This window comes from Vulpes lagopus, chromosome 12 (assembly GCF_018345385.1).
Source record: "Vulpes lagopus strain Blue_001 chromosome 12, ASM1834538v1, whole genome shotgun sequence".
Lineage (NCBI taxonomy): Eukaryota > Metazoa > Chordata > Mammalia > Carnivora > Canidae > Vulpes > Vulpes lagopus.
The window spans coordinates 38,089,304-38,108,909 of record NC_054835.1 but is presented as its reverse complement, the minus strand read 5'-3'; the positions used below and the strand labels follow the sequence as shown (position 1 = coordinate 38,108,909).

The following is a 19,606-nucleotide window of genomic DNA, read 5'->3' as shown; positions in this document are numbered from 1 at the left end:
TAGGAGCTATGTCCCTGGGCCCAGCTACCTCTGGCCTCCTCAGGCTTCTGACCCCACCCCCTCCCTCACCCCCCTGACCTCCCAGCTCCAGGCTCTTTCCCTCTGGCCAGAGCTACTCACCCCACCCCCGCCTGGGGCGCTGCGTGGTATGGAGACTGGGGCCGCTGGCTCCTTGTAGCCACCATAGGACTGTGCCACCTGCTGCTGCTGGGGCTGCTGGTAAACTGGATGATGGCGAGGGAGACGGGATTCAGAAACCATCTTGCCAAACCCAATCCCTCCCGGAGCCCCCTTCTTCCCCTGCGAAGCCCCCATCATAGACCCTGCCCCCGGTGCCCATGCCCCTGCTGGGACAGGGCCTGAGACTTTGTGTGAGCACAGGTACGGCTGTGCATGGACATAGGGATCCCCTCCAGCATCCTCCCCAGCCCACGGCTGGCCTGGTCTCGGGCCCTCTGCTGCCACAGGCCTCAGGCTCACCTGGCGCGCTGGCTGGGATGTGGTGGGGCGGCTGCTGCTGCTCCTGGGGCCGCCGGTAGCTGCTGCTGTCCTGCGAATCTCGGCGCTCAGGTTCCACGCCCTCGCCCCCGCTGGGGCCCATGCGGCTCTTCTCGAACTCCTCGTGGTATTTTATCTGCAGCGGCAGAAAGTACTGGGTGAAGGACTTCTAGCAGACAGACCAAATCTCCCTTCCTGTTGCCATTTACTAGCTCCCAGGAGAGGAGACTCGCTGAGGGCCACAGGCAGAGAGAACCAGATTCTTGTCGGAGCTTCTTGGAGATGCTACTTAACCTTGCTGGGCTTCAGTTTCCACCTCTGTAAAATGGGACATTGGTGTCGACCTCAGGCCTTGCTGGAAGATGACAAAAACACCTGTTCACGGAGTACCTGCTGGGTGCCAGGCATTGCACTAGGTGTTTTACGTCACAGGCTTGTCAGCACCTTTGAGGGGCTCCCCACTGAACAGGTAAGAAGGACACGAAGGCACTGACAAGCTAAGTGAGTTGCTCAAGATCATGCAGATTCTCTTAATCATTAGGCAATTCTGCTTCTGAGGACCTGACCTCACAGAGCTCTACTGAGGACCCCACGCTGTGGGACCGCAACTGCAGGATCCTCCCTCTTTGTCAAGGAAGGGAGAAGAACACAGCCTGCCCTGTTATCTGGAGCAGAAGGAACCAGTGATTCTGTGCCTCAAGGCCTGATGGGAGCTGTCCCAGGCCAGGGCAGTGCCTTTTGGCCATCTCTTCCTACTTTCTCTGCTGCCTTCTCTCCCCCTCCTTGGCATTCACTTTGCAAGGAGAGCAAGAGTTAACATTTGGCCAGGCGGGGCTCACACTTAATAGCTGGGCTAAAGGTCTGCAGGCGCGGCCGTTTAGAACACCCTATTGCTTCTACTGGCTAAATGACACTCACCACAGCCTGGGCTGGGAAGACAGGCAGGGCAGCAGCGAAGCCTCACTTAGGGGCTGGGCAGGACCAGCCCTTTCCTCTCATGCCCCAGCAGGGACCCACACCGCTGTGGTGAAATGGGTTGAGTGCATCCCTCACGGGGAGGCAGCCAGGCCTGGCCAGCCTGGAAACCCACGGATTCCCCTAACTCCTGCTTGGAAGGGCACCCAAGAGGAAGTTTTCAGACACGAGGCCAGGGGCCTGCTCTCAAATTCCTAAGACAGAGCAAAAGGCGAGTGTCCCCGAGCTTCACTCCCTCAGTGATCCTAATCCACTGGTGGTGGGGGAGCGACAAAGAGGGGCCACCCCTCCTGAGGTCATTAGGCTCACAAGGCAACTGCCCTTCCGACTTTTGTCCTAGGGGTTAGAAAGGTCAGCTTCCTGTGTTTACTTTCTGTGAAAGAAAAGAGGCCTAACCCCAGGAGTCAGTGACCAGGGGAGGGAAGTGCATGTGTAGAGCGGACAGGGGGGCGGGGAGGGAAGGTGTCCCTACTGCTGGGGGCCCGGCTTCCCTGTGTGACAGCCCCCTTCTCAGAGTGTGGAGGGTGATGGTGAGCCCTGGGGAGAGGATATGTCAGTCCCAGCTCCTTTTTCATACCAAGGACCCAATGCCTAGTGTCCCCCATCAGTGTCCTAGAAATTCAGTCCTTTCCCCACCCCTGCCTCATCCCCGGAAGATCATCAGTTTTTTGCTAACTCATGTGACCCTGGGAGAGTCTCCACCCCTTTGGGCCTCAGTTTCTTGCTCTGGTACCATCTGTTCCCAGGAGGTCTTGAGGCTCTGGACCAGGTCTAGGAACCAAACTGGACTCCCTCACAAGCTGAAAGCAGGTATGGACACGCGTGTTTTCACGAGTGGCTGGGAGAATCAATCTTGTTCCTTACAAAGTCACTACACAGGAGTAAATATTTATAAAATTAGGGCCAGCTGCGTCAGATGGCTAGAGTCATGCGTGGCAGCCTGAACACAAGAGAACCCCACCCCCACCAAGGTACACACCACCTGTTACTGTTAATATTAATAACCTTCACATTTGCTCCGTCATTCACACTGAGTGCATAAAGGCCCTTTGCACATTATCTCCCTCGGCCCGGGTGATAATCACCCCCTCATAAAGAAGCTGGACAGGTACACTTTAATTCCCACTTTACAGAGGAGGAAAATGTGCTCAGACGTTAAATGACTTCCCAAGATAGAGCTTTCATTACTGGGTAAGGGCTGAGGCTGGTGACACAGGGACAGAGTCACAGCTAGATGGGCCCTTTTTTGGGGGCAGGTGCGGAGCATGGTGACCAGACACTCAAGTCCGCCACTCGTCCCACTTCATGTCTTCTGTTGTGAAAAAAATCTGAGTAGCGCCTCTCACTCGCAACAGGGATGATGACTATAAGGTCACCCTAACTTTGAGAGGAGAGGCAGTATGGTAGGGAAAGGGGGCTGAAAAAAGTGGGGTACAGCCCCCTGTCCAGGCCAACTGGGATGCCATTACACTCCATTTCTTCTTCCTCCCTTCCACAGCAATATGAGAAAATTGTGTTTTTCTTTGCCAACTGGCTGAATGGTGTGAGAAGCAAATAGGTACACTAAAGGGAAGCTAGGAGGGCACCTGGGGGGCTCGGTCGGTTGAAGTGCCTGCCTTGGGGCTCAGGTCATGATCCTGGGGTTCTGGGATCTAGCCCCACATTGGGGTTGCTGCTGAGAAGGGGCCTGCTTCTCTCTCTCTCTGCCACTCCCCCTGCTTATAACACGTGCTTATAACTCTAATAAATAAAATCAATCAATCAATCAATCAATAAATAGCATATTTGAAAGGGAAAGAAACATTTTCCAGACTCCGGGGTCTGGCTGGTCCCTGCTCCATGGTCGGCAGTTTGATCTCCCAAGAGCCCTGCTAGGGGTCACCAGAAGCACAGAGGTGTCAGTATGGCCTCAGCTTAAGAACTGTCATGTTCTATGCCCAGAAGATGCAAGAGTGCACAGGTGGAGGGGCGCATGCCCCTGCTAGCCAGGACTCCGGGATGACTAGCAGAGGGTCCATCCCAAAGCTAAATCAAGAAACTCCTTTTCTCTGCTAACCAATGTTCTGTTTTCTGAACCCCTGGCCTCCTGATTATGGTGGAAAACAAAGGTCTGACACTGCACGATGCCGCCACATGATTCCACATCATGGTCAGCAAGGGAACATAGGCTCTGAATGGAATCATCCACTCACTGGGCAGGGGCTATTTTTTATAACAATGTCTCCCACTTTTTGAGGGCCTGTTTTGTACCCTTACACAGATGACTCATTTCCTTTTCTCCACCAGCCCTCAACTACGTGTCACTATCAACCCCATTTTTCTTATAGATGGGGAAACCAATGCTTAGAGTGGGTAAGTGGTGGGTTATCAGAATCCAGCTCTAATATCACATCCTTACTTCTCAGCTACCATGCAATACTGCTCCCTATTACAGACTAACGATATATTTTTTATTTTTTTTATTTTAATTTTTATTTATGATAGTCACACAGAGAGAGAGAGAGAGGCAGAGACGTAGGCAGAGGGAGAAGCAGGCTCCATGCACCAGGAGCCTGACGTGGGACTCGATCCCAGGTCTCCAGGACCGCACCCTGGGCCAAAGGCAGGCGCCAAACCGCTGCGCCACCCAGGGATCCCCAGACTAACGATATTTTGTTTATAAAAGAAATGTAAATCTGTGTTCACTTTCATTAGTCATCAGAGAAGTACAAATTAAAACCCCAGGGCAGCTTGGGTGGCTCAGCGGTTTAGTGCCGCCTTTAGCTCAGGGCATGATCCCGGAGACCCAGGATCGAGCCCCAAGTCGGGCTCCCTGTATGGAGCCTGCTTCTCCCTCTGCCTGTGTCTCTACTTCTCTGTCTCTCATGAATAGATAAATAAAATCTTAAAAAAAACCAAAACAATAAGATACCACTACACCCAATCAAATGGCTAAAGCGAGGGCAGCTGGGTGGCTCAGTGCTTGAGCATGGCTCAAGTCATGATCCCAGGATCCCGGGATTGAGTCCTGTATCGGGCTTCCCACAGGGAGCCTGTTTCTCCCTCTGCCTATGTCTGCCTCTCTCACTGTGTCTCTCATGAATAAATAAATAAAATATATTTTTAAAAATGGCTAAAGTGAATAAGGCTAAGAATGTAGAGCAATGGAAACTCATCACTGCTGGCAGGAAGTTAAGTCAGTACAACCACTTGAAAAATAGATCAGTATTATCTGGTAAGGTGGAAGGATCATAAACTCTAAGACCCAGCAAATTCCACTCCACACATACACCAGGGAATATGTATGGGAACATCCACAGCGTGTGGAAGCAATCTAATGTCCAACACCAGAATAAATAAAATGTGGTATAAGCATCAAGTTGAATACTATACAGCAATGAAGAAGAATGACTATAGCTACATGCAAATATGTAGATGAATTTTAAACCCACTGTTGACCAAAGGAAGAAAGACACAACAAGAATAACTAGTATATGTTCAAAGTCATGGAAAACAAAACTATGGTGTTTAGGAATGCATAGTTGCATATCAAAATTAGAAAAAGAAAAACACAGCAGATGTTTTCAAAAACTACACTAGGGCTGTTCCACAAGCCTGTCTCCAGGTCACTTGACCCTGGACATAGAATTTTTGTTTGACTTTACTATTTACTACCAATTAGGCCCAGCCTCTAAAGACGGAAGCTTACAGAATATGTGCTGCTAATTATTTTTCACTGTTAGAAATGCTTTGCATTTCTGCCTGTGGCAAAGATATTCATTCCCGAAGTTTATGGCTTCATGGCCCTGTAGAACATTACCCAGTTCTGCTGATAATGGCAGGGCACTAGCCAGTTCTGTGTCTAATTGTATCCAGCACTTTCTTTCACTTGCTATGCCTCACATCTGCCTGCCTTATCCTCCCACAGAATTCAGTGAAATATATGATAGGTACTCGCTGCAGGAGAGTAAGGTTTTTAGCACTTTAAAAATTCTATTTTAAAAGGGAGTTTGGGCAGGGGGGAAGAGGAGTTCGGTAATGTTTCTTGACTTGCATGGTGAGTATGCACGCAGGTGTTCACTGTGTGTGTTACTGGGTGTTACATTTCACAGAAAAAGACACAGAACTGTAGATAGAAAATCAATATATAAGCAGATATGTGGGTAAACAAAAGCAGAGCTTCTCTACTGGGAGGCAGGGGTTCCCATAAAAGGGTCTCGGTCATGAAAATGTCCTAGTGCATTACAGCCATTAGAGCTCATGACCAAAGGCCAGAAGTCCAGAAGGATACACTACATTCCAGAACGTGAGGCCCTGGCCTCTCAACCCTTTCCATGCCTTTAACGAAGACACAGTCACCTCAGAAGCATAACTTACGAGCACCCCACCTCAAAAATTTTCACACATTCTCAGTACCAGACAATGAATGGCCCAACTTTTCAACCAAAGCTTTACTCCCTGCCTCTTCTTTAGCCACAATGTGGAAAGCAGGCAGGTCTGCCTTTACAGGAATGATAATTATATTGACAACATTGATCTGACGGATCATAGACTGCACACATCCAAAGCCTTTAAACACCACCTGGGGAGACCAGATACTTTTTCAAAATGTTCTTGCTTGTAAATCCTCTAATCTGGAGTATATTCCTCCAGAGAGGCAAATCCCATCTCTATGCCAGATGGTCTGACCTCTCTGGAAATAGCTAGGAGTCTTTGGGTGCTGACCGCAGAGGTGAGGGACAAACTACATCTAGGACACTATTTTGGATACAAACCAAAAGGTGTGGCTCTCTAAACACTATTTTTGCCAAAACTCTTCTGGAGGTTGGGACACCTTAACAATGACTCTAAGCATGGTTTCAAGTTCCCTTAGAGTCTGGGGATGTGGCCAGGTCTGGCACTCTCTGACTTAGGGCTGGGTGTAGCTTTTTCAGGCTTTTAAGTAATGGTTCTCAAACTTCACTGAGCACCACAGAAACCCAGCAAATGTGTTTACAATACTGGTTCCTTGATTTTGGCTCAGGTCATGATCTCAGAGTCATGGGATGGAGCTTCAGGTCAGGCTCCCCACTCAGTAAGGAGTCTGCTTGGGATTCTCTCCCTCTCCTTCTGCCCTTCTCACTGCCGTCTCTCTCAAATAAATAAATAAATAAATAAATAAATAAATAAATATTTTTTTAAAAATTTAAATGAAATAAAATGCAGGTTCCTGGGCCCCACTCCCAGAGATGCTCAATCAGGCAACCTATGCAGAGCCTGCCTGTGAGCCTGCATTTTCAAAAAATCTTCCCACATTGGGGCATCTGGCTGGCTCAGTCAGTTAAGAGTCTGACTTGGTTTCAGCTCAGGTCATGATCTCAGGGTTGTGAGATCAAGCCCTGCATCTGGCTCCAAACTCAGTGCGGAGTCTGCTTCAGATTCTTTCTGCCCCTCTCTACTCGTGGGTGTGTGTGCACTCTCCCTCTCTCTCTCTCTAATAAAATCTTGGGGCACCTGGGTGGCTCAGTGGTGGAGTATCTTCCTTTGGCTCAGGTTGTGATCCCACGGGTCCTGGGACCAAGTCCCGCATCGGGCTCCCCAGAGGGAGCCTGCTTCTCCCTCTGCCTGTGTCTCTGTCTCTCTCTTCGTGTCTCTCATGAATAAATAAATAATCTTTTTTTTTTTAAAGATTTTTAAAAATGAAAGAGAGAGAGAGAGAGAGGCAGAGACACAGGCAGAGGGAGAAGCAGGCTCCATGCAGGGAGCCTGACATGGGAGTCTTCCAGCTTTGCGGTCCACCTCAGATGTCCTAGCTAAAGCTGCAAAAGCAAAACCTGGTCAGGTTCAAGTTACCTCCTCCACCTCAGAACCGAGGACAATCAGCTAATTGCAGCCCAGTGGTTAATGATAAGATGGTTATCTCCTTAGGTGTAGATGTCTTGGCCACAGTAAGTTGTTACCAGAGCACCTCAGTAACACCTCCAATAACTGGGTATGGAATATTCTGGAAGCCTTCCAGAAAGGGAGACAGGGATGACTGGGCTTGCTTGTCTTCTGCCTCTAAAACCCACAGACTGGAAGCAATGAATGAATGTGCTGGGGTGTTGGGGTTGTAGATGAGAGCATGTGTCCTCACAATGAAAGGCCCCAAGACTAGAGTCAAGATTCCAGCTCTGTGAGCCACTCCAGGTTTTCCCCATTGCCCAAGGCTTCCCCCTCCCTCGCACTTGCCATGTGGAGAGCTAGAAGACACAGAGGTCTTTAACCCTCTTTACCCTTCAGAGGGTCTGGGCAGCTTCAGCAGGGAAGCTCTAGGGTGTGAGGCCAGACCCTGGCTTCTAAAGAAGCAACTGAAACAGGCTTTATTTATGTGTGTGTGTGTGTGTGTGTGTGTGTGTGTGTGTGTGTGTGTTGAGGAGGGTGAATTAGAGTCCTCCTAGCCCAAGGGAAGGCTCCCATTTCCTCAAGCCACAAATTTCAAACTATAGGTTAACAGTCTTGTTGCAAAACCCACTTAGCTACCCATTTAGTTAAGTCTGAAAAAAAAAAAAAAAAAAAAAAAAAAAAAAAAAAAAAAAAAAAAGTCTGCAATAGGCATCTTTACAAAATAAAATAGAATGGAAAATATCTAAAGGCTCTCCAAGTAGTAAGGGCTCTTTCATGAAAGCTTTGATTTGGTTTTCTCTCTAAATAAATAAGCACGCCTGTTTGGAGGGTCACTAAAGTGAAATGTACTTCATATCGTAGGTTGCAAAGTTTAAAAGCCAGGGTCCTGAGCATGGTTCTCCTGGCCTAGACTCTGAAACCCACCTGAGCCACTGTGGAGCACAGCACCCCACCCCCACCCCCACTCTCCCCACCCGCACACCTCATGCCAGGGAGGAGGAATGGGAAGGGATGTGGATCCTGGGGATGGGTGCCAGGTGGACCACCTGAAACCCAGGCCCTCAGTGACACTGGCCAACTTGCCAACTCCCTTCTGTTCTAGACATAAAGGGAATCGTTCGCCCAGGCTTCCATTTGTAGGACCTCCCAGTAGAGGCTGGCTGGCCACATGCTGCAACTCTGTACCCCAGGACTCTGGGTCACGGGTCTGCAGCCCATGCTCTGTGCTTGTGGCTCACAGCAGTGCTCCACCCCCACATGCCCAAAACCCCCCAGAGCTTCCCCACAAACCCAGATACACATGGGCTGCTAGTCCGTGGCTCTGCCAAGCAGGAAACCAATTCCTATCCCCAGCCACAGGTGCCATGGGCCCATTGATCTACTGCCCGCTCTATATCCAGGGCTGCCATAGGCAGACACTGCTGACTATCCCCAGCCCAGGAAGGCCAGACCAGAGGGTATGGGGCCAGCCAGCAAAGCCGGCTGGGGTTTTTACACAGGAAGGAAGAGCAAGCCGAGGTGGGGGTGGAGGCCGAGGGAGGGCGGAAATACTGCAATATCAGCACCCAGAGACAGACAGGAGCGGGGAGGGGGTGGGAGCTGGCCCCACCCTACTCCTGCCACCCAGTTATGACCTTTGTGCTTAGACAAAACAGCCTGGACCCTGGCACCCACCATAGCCAGGGGGGGAAACAACAGAAAAACTTCAGAGAGGCTGGGGAGTGATTTAGCACGTAGGCCCTCCCTGTACACCCTCTCCCACCACTGCATAAAAAAAAAATAGTGCTTTCATGGTAGAAATGCCAGGGTAAAGCAGAGAAATATGAGGGTACATAGAAAAAAAAGCTTCTGGGAATCCCAGACCTTTTCTTCCCTCTGCTCAAACAGCTGCCACCCAGGCACGCCCAGAAGAGCAGGGACAGCGGAGAACCGGCCTCTCTCACGCCTGCCAGGCCGGCAGGGAAGGAGCAAGGAGGGAGGGCGGCGGGTCAGGGTGGGCACCATGGCGGGCAGGGGAGCGTACGTTACTGATCTGGTCCTGGGTCTTCTTGATTCTCTGGAGTTCGGGTGTGTCTGCCACCACGCTGAAGCCTTTGCCCTTGTTCTTCTCAAACTCCTCCTTGTAGCGCACCTGAAGGGCCGAGCAGGGGAGACGGGTTAGAGTGGAGACAGGGCCAGCAGAGAGGGGCCTCGGCCTGTGGCCGCCTCTGAGGCAGCAAGCAGCTGGGAGGAAGGCCCTGACCGGAAATCCCCCTGCAATGGCATCCACCGCCCAGCCCTGAACTCAGAGCGGGAGCCTTCGCCAAAAAACGGTAGGCTACCCACAATAACCCATTAAGACGTATTCAGTGCATGCTGAGAGCCAAGTGCGTTACATGAATTATCTCATTTAAGTCTTACTGTATTCTAGTATTAGCTCCATTCTACAGATACAGAAACTGAGCCAGAGAGAGGCGAAGTCCACTGCCAAGGTCACACAGCTTGGCCATACACCTCCAGAGCCATCAGGGTGCAAACATTCATCTGCCTGACTCCTGACCCCTCACTGCCGGCCTATCCTGCCTGAAAGCGAGAGGAAGAAGGTTCTTTCCAGAGCTCCCAAAGACCGCCCCAGGCCTCACCCTAGCCAGGATGTGGCCCTACCAACCAAGAGCCTGGAAGAGTTTTTAAGCGACCAGCTGAGTGAAGGCTGTGCCAAGGGACAAAGCTGGCACCCAGAAAGGAGGGCGGTGAGACAGCCACTCGGAAGGACTCCATCAATGAGCCTTTGACAGGCCCGGTGGCTTCCTGGAGCCTGCCAGACCCGCTTCTAAGGTCAATGCCACATGAGGGGGTGAAATGGTAGGACACGGTCAGGACTTCAGGACAAGGTTCCGAGCTCCAGGGAAGAACCCTTACAACTCTACCACTGCCTTCCTCTTCTAAGAAATCCACAAAAACTCAAGTGCCAGAGGAATGCCAGTCAGACATAAGAAAGGACTTCCCGAACACTAATGGAATTGAAATATGAAAAATATCCTGTTCTCCCCTTGGGAGTTTTAAAGAACAGAATGGAGGGTGGAAATGCCCATGGGACAGACAACTGTTCCCTGGCTTCCAGAGACTTCACCGTCCTCCTCTGCAACCAGCTGTTCAATCCCACCAGCTGCCTGGACTTCCTCCAGGGGGCCGCACTATTCTGGAGGCAGGTCAGCCCAGGACATGAAGCCCAGGGCCTTGGGAGCTTCCAGGATGGGACACCCAGGCAGCTCTCAGGCATGGAGTCAGGAGTCACCTGGCCACAGGGCTGAGCTGAGCTGCGCCCTGACCTAACTGACAACATGAATGTGCATCCGCGGCCACGCCTGTCTGTTCCTCTGTGCACTGCTCCAGGGTCAGAGGTCCTGGTTCACCCTCTAGAGCCCTGCTTACCTACCCACCCATGGGGTTCTATATCCTAAAAGGTTTCAGAAGCTCCTTTGTTCTTTTCTTTTCTTTTCTTTTCTTTTCTTTGCTTTTTTCTTTTCTTTTCAAGAAGCTCCTTCATTCTGATCCAGACTGAAAACAAAGGCCTGGATGTACGACCCATCAGACTAGAAGTTAAGGCAGTAAATATGAGGACTGATCCCCTGCAACCCTCCCAGCATCAGCTCTTCCAGGAAGCCCTGGAACAGCAGTACTGGAGGTAGGGAGACTCTTCAGGAAAGGAAGGCATTAGAGTCTGAAAAATGTAGCTCCAGGTGCAGAAGCTCCAAATCCAGGGGCTCTGGCCTTGATCCCTCATCTGTAAAAGGGTCGTCACAGGAATCAGTTAAAACATGGGGAGGGGGCACTTCCCATCGCCAAGCTGGGCAAAGAGCCAGAGGGACCTGGTTCTAACATGTGCTCAGTCTCCCACCTGCCAAGCAATCGTAGGCAAATGACAACCTTTCGAGCCTCCATTCCCAATCTGTCTAATGGGGATAGTACCACCCATTCCAGTCAATGGTGCAGCCAAAAGACGGTGGCTCAAACACAGCAAATGCATCCTGGAGCATCATGAAGTTAAGGAAGGGCTCACCACCTCCTGATAAGGGCAAGTGTGGAAATGTTTTGTCAACATTAAAGTGCTGAACAAGTGCCAGACCCCCACTCTTTCCTCCACTTCCTGGCCTTGCAAGGGTCAGGCCCCTAATCCAGGGCAATAATTGCCATGGCGACACGACAATGACATCAGCTAGTTCCCAGGCTCAGGAACTGCCTCTCCCCCGCTGCTGGGGACTGGGGACGGAGAATTCATTTCACTCCTGGCACAGGCAGCCAGATAGGGCGGAGCCGGGGTGGAATGGAGACAGAAAGGATGGAGGGAGCTCGGGGCTCAGCACCTTTTTGCTGTGTGCCATTAGGCAAGTCAGTCCCCCTCTCTGGATCCCTGAGTGGGGGGCTATCCAGTTGCTCTCTAAAAACCCACCTAGCAGTGGTTGTGTGACTCAGTCGGTTAAGTCAGTCTGCCTATGGCCTAGGTCATAATCTCAGGGTCCTGGGATCAGTCCTGCATCGGGCTCCCTGCTTGGCAGAGAGCCTGCTTCTCCCTCTCCCACTGCTGCTCCCCCTGCTTGTGCTCTCTCTGTTAAATAAATAAATAAAATCTTTAAAACAAAAAACCTACCCAGCTCTAGAGTTTGTGATCATTTTTAAGTACCTGCCAGCCTTCACTATGAAGAATCAAGGTGAGAAAGAGTCTCTGAGAGGCCTTTTGGTGCTGGAGTGGGTGGCAGAAGTAAAAGGTAGAGAGCCAGTAATGTGGGGTGGACTCTGCCCAAGGTCATTCAACCCAGTTGCTCATAAGGGCAGGATGCAACTCTGCACTGTGGGGGGATGATTCCACACCTGGGCCTCTCATCCTGAAAATTCCCAAGGCAGGGCCCAGTCTGATGCCCGAGGCTCCTCCCACCCCACAGACACTGCCTGTGAGACTCTACTTTCTCTATGCATGTGTATTAATAGCTCCCTGGGACTACCTTGTTCATTACTTACCCCAGCAGAGTAGGTACAAATAAATGTTTGCAGTGTGAATGATGAGTGGACTGAATAGACACAAAATATCAGAACAGACTATTTAGAAAGTGTAATTTAGAATTTAGAAAGTAACTGCCTTGCTGACCTAAGGTAAGGAAAGATCATGACTTAAAAAAAAAAAAAAAAAAAAAAAAGGCTTTTCTCCTAAATAAACCAGTATGAAACAAAACAAAACAAAAACAAAAATTGTTTTTTGAAAAAAAAAAAAAAACAATACCAATAATTTCCACTTCCTATGTGCCTTCTCTGTGCTGGGCCTGCATACTATGTAACTTAGTCCCTTCTAAACAAAAAAGAAATCAGCTTTAGAATTAGACAGACACAGAGGCTCCTGGGTGGCTCAGTCGGTTAAGCATCTGCCTTCGGTTCAGGTCACGATCCCAGGGGTCCTGGGATGGAGCCCTGCCTCTGGCTCCCTGTTCTGGGGAGCCTGCTCCTCCGTCTGCTCCCACTCGTGTGCATGCTCCCTCTCTCTCTCTCTCAAATCAGTAAATAAAATATTTTTTAAAAAAATAAAATAAAATTAGAGATGGGGAGGAGAACGAATGAAAAAAGTCAGTGCTGGAAGCAATTACCAAAAGGTCAGAGTCTATTCTGCAGCTCCATTGTGCCCAGGCTCCATTTCCTCTCCTTTCCAGAATAGTTAAGAGTGAACGTTTATTGAGCACTGACTCTATGCCAGGAACTGTTCTTAATGCCTAAGATATACTAATATTCTCCATAACACATAATGTCATATATTCCACATAATACATACTATCCCCTCATGACCACCTTTGGAGAAAGGTAATCCCCATTTTACAGATGAAGCCACTGAGGCTCAGGAAGGTATAATATCTTGCCCAAAGTCACACAGCTAGTGGTGGCAGACCCAGGATCTGACCTTCAGCCGGCAGGTCGGAGTGACACAAGTATGTCGCCTGCAGTGCTGGGACAGATCATGCTGTCCTGAGTCTGGGATTGCACAGTGCCATAGAGTGTGACAATAGGGGAAAGAATGAAAGAGGCATTCTCCTTGCACTTCTGCCTGGGTTTCGGGGGCCACACAGACACTCCCAGCTGAAACTCCCCCCAACGATGTTGCCTCTACTCAGCCTGGGTCTAGGGGAAGGGGAGCTGCCTTGCGAGGAGAGTACAGCTGGGCCCCAACCTCCAGTTCCCTGCCTCAGCCAGGCCTGGGCAGGACCACCCAGAGGGTCATTTCTGGTCAGTTCTGTGGTTACCTCCCCCGCAGAGGAGGCTCCAGGTGTCCCAGACACCCAAAGTACCACTTTGGGAACCAACCTAGAGACAGGAAAACAAATAAAGTTGAAATAGCACTGGCAGCTTCCAGAGACTGAGGGGGGCTGAGATACCCATGAGGCCAGGAAGGGGTTCTGGAAAGAGACCAAGTGACACCCTGGTGGGGTGGGGCCGGGTAGGCAGAGGAGGCTCCCACTTCCCTTCCTGCCAGCCACATACTGCTCTAGCCAGCCCTGCCCCCCACAGCAGCCACAGGAACCAGAACCTGTCACCACCCCCGGCCAGGCCCACTCAGCCCTTCCAAGCCTCAGCGCATCAGCCCAGCCCCCAGCCTCCAGGCGACAGGGGGTTTGCTGTCCCCATTTTCCTGGGGAGGAAAAATGTCCTCTGAGAGGACAGGAGCCAGGCACAGACCACAGAGCTGGGGGCGAGGCAGAGGGAAGACAAACCCAGGCTTGCAAGGAAGGCAGGGCCCTGGCCTCCACCCTCCTTACCCTAGCCACCAGCCCCCAGGAGCCCAGCTGCAGGTTAGAGCTGTGTCCTTGGCACAGAGCCCTGACTCCACTCAGAGCAGAGGCAAGGCGAGCTCAGGTCAGTTCCACCCAGCTCCCTGCCTGCTCCCTCAGCCCCGGCTCGAAGTCTCTCAAAGTAAGTCCCTAAGGCTCATGAGAATCACCAGGATAGCCAAAATGCAGATTCCTGGGCATGGCCCAGACTTGCCAACCAGAAACCCCTGTGTGGAGCCTAGGAATCCGCATTCTAGTTCTCTCAATCTCTCTCTCTCTCTCTCCTCCTGCCCCCGACCTGTCTTTCTCTTCCTCTCCCCCCATCGGTAACCGTGCATCCTGTGGGCTGAGAGTAAAGCTGGGTGCCAGCCACATCAGGCTACGGAACTGGCAGGAGCAAAGAGCTTGAAATCTGCCTCTGTCACTGGGCTCTGGGCCAGTGGCATGGCCTATCTAAATCTGTGTTTCCAAAAAAAAATAAATAAAAAATAAATAAATAAATAAATCTGTGTTTCCATCTGCAGAATGGGAATTAAAAAATCCCTCCTTCATCAGGTAGTTGCAAGGATTATATGCAGTCAGGGCCTGGCCCTCAGTGAGGACCTAATGGAGAATGATTGCCATTCTCGCCATTTCCTCAGCCTTCCTGAAAGACGGGCGGGCCAGGAAGCCGGGAGGCAAGCAGCACAGAGGCCAGGTCCTGGGGGGATGGAGCGAAGGTGGAGCAGGGGAACTCAGGAGCCTGAGCCCAAGCCTGAGCCCGAGCCCGGTGCTTCCTCCTACAGACCCCACCCCTGGGGGACCTAGTTCCACCTGCAAAAAGAGCTACAACCACGCTTTTGTGATGCTGCCAAAGGCTAAGGAAATTAACAGGGTTTGAATTTCTCCTCCTGAGAATAGGGGTGTGTGTGTGTGTGTGTGTGTGTGTGTGTGTGTGTACGCGCCTGCCCTTGCCTCTGCCTGAGTATGCACACACTCTCGCACCTGTGGGACCTGCACCTTTTCAAAGTCCTGAGGTCCCCTCCCCACACCTCTTCTTCCAGGTCCCTCTGGTGGAGCCCCCGGCACTCAGGGTTCTGACTGCCCCCCTCAAGCTGTGGGGGTGAGTATAGGTCGTCCTGGATCCTGTGGCCTGCACACCCCTTGGAGCCCCCTCTACCTCTGGCCCCCTGGGACTCTACAGGATTGGGAGTCCCAGACACTCATCAGCTGTTGGCTAGGGTCTGACCAAAATCTTCGCTGTGCAGACCAGCCCTAGGCCCCAGGGCTGCCTCAGTCCCTCTTCCTGCCTCAGTCCCTCTTCCTGCCTCTTGGACCACCCTGGCCTCCTCAGCCAGCAGAGGTCAGGACTCCATATCGGCTCCCCCTTACTACAGGTTCCACGGAAAGCAGGTCAGCATCCGGGTTGGCAGATGTAACCTGTGGCCGACAGAAAACAGCTTCCCCTACTTGCTCCTCTGGCTGCTGTGGGACACACAGGAGGCCTGAACGTCAGGCCAGGACTATAACATGGTCAAGGTCATTGTACTTGGGAGTGGAAACTTCATGTGAAAATTCACTTACTGTGCGTGTCAACAGACAAAGCGTCAGTCCCTCCTCTGACACCCACCTTGGAGTGGGGTCAAGGATGAATGAGGCCAAGTAACTAAAAGTGCTTGCTAAGCTATCAAAGTTCTCACCAGCACCAGGAACTACTGTGTTTATTATCAAGGTAGAGATAAGTTCTCCTTAGGGAGCTGGGTAGAAAATTAGAAAGAACAGAAGTCTCAGAATTAGCCAAGCCCTCCTTCAAGGTCAGCAGTATCCCTTCTCTCAGCCCTAGAGTGGTAGTGACCCTGCCAACTGCACAGGCTCACGAGGTACCCAGGGCATGAGGCGCTCGATACCATAGCAGTTCATATCATTCTACCCCTACTACCCATATGGTCTTAGCAAGTCCCCTCATGTCTCTGGGCCTGCTTCCTCATCTGCGCCAGGGGAAAAACAGCTGCCAGGAAGAGTCAATGAGAGAATGCACATAAAGCCCTCGAGAGCACAGGGCTGGTTCTCCTTCCCATGACCTCCTGGGAGACAGGGACCCCAAGAGGTCATGTTAACATCAGACAGCAGGAATCCCACTCTGGAGGGATTAGGAGAGATCCCCCTCTGTGACCCAGGTGGATCCTCTGCAACATGTTCCCGGCCTTGGGCACCCTGTCCACTTGGCTAAGTCCCTTGGTTGGGGGTGGGGGGGGGTCTTTGCCAGAGCCTCAACCCACCCCCATCCCCCACCGCCAATCTGGGCCAGGATGGTCCCAGAAGCCCACCCACAACTCCAGGCAGAGGGACCTGTTCAGGTCCCACGGCTCTGGATTCTTTGCTTATTCCTCGCTGTTCCCTAAAGGGACCCTCCCGGGTCCTTCCTGGGGCAGGAGCCCATCTTCTCCCCTGCAACAGTGGCAGGCATCACTCCCCACAAAGCAGGTACTCAAAAAAAACCAAGCCCTAGGAGACAAAGGTGGGACAGGCCCCAGGGCAAGGCCCCCTCCACAGCCTGCCCTCTGAAGGGTGGAGGAGGTTCGGAGACATGGCCATAAAGGGTGGGCTGACCTCAGATTGGCAGGAGCCTGGAGAGGTGAGTCCCGTCCTTTGAGGGAGGGCATGAGTAGAGAGTAGGGAGACAGGGAGGCCCTCCTGGAGGAGGTAGGCTTTAGAAGCCCCGTGAGAATTCCTGGAGCAGAATCAGATATCCATATCTCTCCAACCCACATTAGGTAGAAGGAGGAGGGGGCATGCCTTCCTCCACTTCTTTGATAAAAATCAGGAAATATGAAGTAACCAGGCGCAGGGGTGTGGGGGCAGGGAGACAAGGCAAGTGCCAGGATTTCAGCACCTTGGGCTTGCTGAGTAACCACAGGAGGAAGGAGCCCTTGCCAAATGCAGAGGTTACAACAGGCCTCCCTCCCCGCCAGGCCACAGTGCCACCCCGCCCCCTCACCTGACTCTGGAGCTCGCTCTGTTGCTTGAGGCGGAGGTTTTCCGGGGTGTCAGCCACCATGGTGAAGGACTGCTTGGGGTAGTGTCTGCAGGAAGGAAATAAAGAGTGAGGTCACTCTGGGGAAGGGGCAGGAACCTCTGATGAACACCATGTAATTAAAATTAAAACTTAAAAAAAAAAAAGTAGTAGTAAAGAGGAATGGGACATGCATATCCAGGGGGACTTCCTGGAGGAGGTGGTGAGAGAAAATGCACACATCCAGAGTGGTGTTTCAAGAGGCTGACAAGGTCTAACTCAACTGAAAGGTGGGGACACATTAGCATGATGTCAGAAAATCAGCTTGAGGGACGCCCGGGTGGCTCTGCGGTTGAGCATCTGCCTTAGGTTCAGGGCATGATCCCAGGGTCCTGGGATCAAGTCCCACATCGGGCTCCCCACAGGGAGTCTGCTTCTCTCTCTGCCTGTGTCTCTGCCTCTCTGTGTGTGTGTGTCTCATGAATAAATAAATAAAATCTTTAAAAAAAAAATGAAAATCAGCTTGAGGTCCCCGAGTGACAGATAACACTATAAGAAAGGCTGATGTTCGCCTGGTGCCTTAGTTCATCAAATCCCCACAAACACCCTCTTTTCCTGCTCTGACAGAAGGGAGAACTGAGGCTCGGACAAGTTGAACAATGTGGCCAAGGCACAGGGCCAGTAACTGGTAGCATCTAAATTTGCACCCAATCTCCCTAGGGCCCAGCATCCTGTACCAAACCCTCTAGTCTCCAGACACAGGACAGACCGGAAGCCTGTTCCCCAGAAAGAGCGCTGGCTTGGAGGTACCAGGAGCCAGGGCAGCCTTCAACTCCAAGACTGCAGGGACCTCCAGGATAATACGAGGGGGCCTCAAGGACCTCACTTGAGTGGGCAAGTGAGTGCCCCCTCACTTCCCAGAGGAGGAAATGGTATGCTGGTGCCAGGCGCTTAGCACTTCGCTGTTTTCATAATTAACTTATTTATCACACTGGTTTCTTGTCCTCTCTCTACTTCTCCCTGAGGTGAGAGGTTTCTGGTCTCTTTTGTCCACTGATTTATCCCAAACTCCTTAGAACAGTAGCTGGTGTTCAACAGATGTTTGTTGGATAAATGAATGTCACACAAGGCACTGCACTGTTCTAGGCCAACACTAGAACTCGAGTCTCCTATGTCCACTGGGCCATCACCAAGTCCCTCAGCAAACCAGCTATTGACAGGCAGCCTTGAGTCACTGGTTTGTGGGTATGTGCTGCTATGTAACACGGTTGCGGGTCCACACAAGTTCCAAATAGTTCATAGACTGGTGAGCAGCTTCTCTGAGCAGGAGCTGAGGTCTGGCTGTCTGGTCATTTGCAGGCCTGGGTGACCATACCTCACCACAACCATGATCACCTGCGGATTTCTAATTCACAGAAGAAGGTCCTCAGCCTTCTTCTAGGTATGTTCCACCCCGGCTGGCTGATACGCCCTAGAGCCAGAAATGAACTGCCCTCCTACTGTGCGCTCACCAAAGCTGGAAGGTTCTTGCTGGCAACACGCTGAGCCAGAGGTACCTGTGAACACAGGACTTCCCTCCAGGCCACCACTTGTGAAGGGGAAGACTTAGGATTTGCAGAACTAAACCAAGGTGGCTAGGGAGGGGAGGGTGACTAGAATGGACACAGCGCTGGGCTCTGGCCCTGCCACTGACTCCCTGGGTGATGTTAGCAAAACCTTTTTCCGCCTGGGCTAGTTTCACTGTCCTGGACTAAGGTGATTCCGGCTGTACCCCACCCCCAGCCTCCACTGCCTCTCCTGGGTCCTCCCTCCCACATCAGCTCAGGCTTTCAGCAATCCCAGCAGAGGGAGAGGACAGAAAAATAAACACAGGTGCCTGCAGCTGGCAACAGAAATGGCCCATGGATGAATGAGGGGCTAGGGCTATGGATCCAGGCCCCAGGCTTGGCCCAGCTGCAGGAAGCTAGGGCCACCCACAGGTGAGGTGCTCCATTCAAAATTCCTTAGCAGTTCCAGAAAAAGGGAGGGTCATTGGGAGTCTGTTCCCGGATACCAGAAAGAGAATAGCAGGAGGCATCCAAGCAAGATCTTTAGCAGAAATGGCTAAGGTCGTGGGAGGGAAGGCTTCAGAGATGACCCTCCCACCAAATCAGAGTCCTTCTGAAGGTGTCATGGAGGTGAGGAGAGCATCCTGTAAGTAGAGACTCATGTGGCAGAGGAGGGAGGTAAGATCCTGACACCAGAGGAAGGAAGGGAAGACACCCCCACCCCCACCCCCACCCCAGGCAGCTCTGGCCCAGGACTTGAAGGGTCTGTTCCGCGATGGCATTGCTTAGCACTTGGTGGGGAAGGGTGGCCGGTGGGCTCAGCAAACACGCATGTTCTGGAGCCAGTCTATAAACCTGGGCTTTCCCATGTGCCTGAATGTACAAGGTGAAAATGGAGGGCCAGCTCCGGTGGTCCAACGACAGCCAGACGCAGGCACCTGCTGTGCACCCTCCACTCTGCAGTT

At 51.7% G+C, this 19,606-nt stretch overlaps 1 protein-coding gene across 1 annotated transcript in view; it reads right to left on the bottom strand.

Moving 5' to 3' along the window:
- Window positions 1-19,606, bottom strand: part of LASP1 (LIM and SH3 protein 1) — a 40,231-nt gene that overhangs the window by 6,033 nt on the left and 14,592 nt on the right. The window contains exons 3-6 of the mRNA XM_041725079.1: window positions 17,080-17,164; window positions 9,341-9,448; window positions 481-634; window positions 121-224 (exon numbers count right to left, since the gene is read on the bottom strand). Coding sequence (XP_041581013.1) covers window positions 121-224; window positions 481-634; window positions 9,341-9,448; window positions 17,080-17,164 — 451 coding nt within the window. The remainder of the gene's footprint in view (window positions 1-120; window positions 225-480; window positions 635-9,340; window positions 9,449-17,079; window positions 17,165-19,606) is intronic.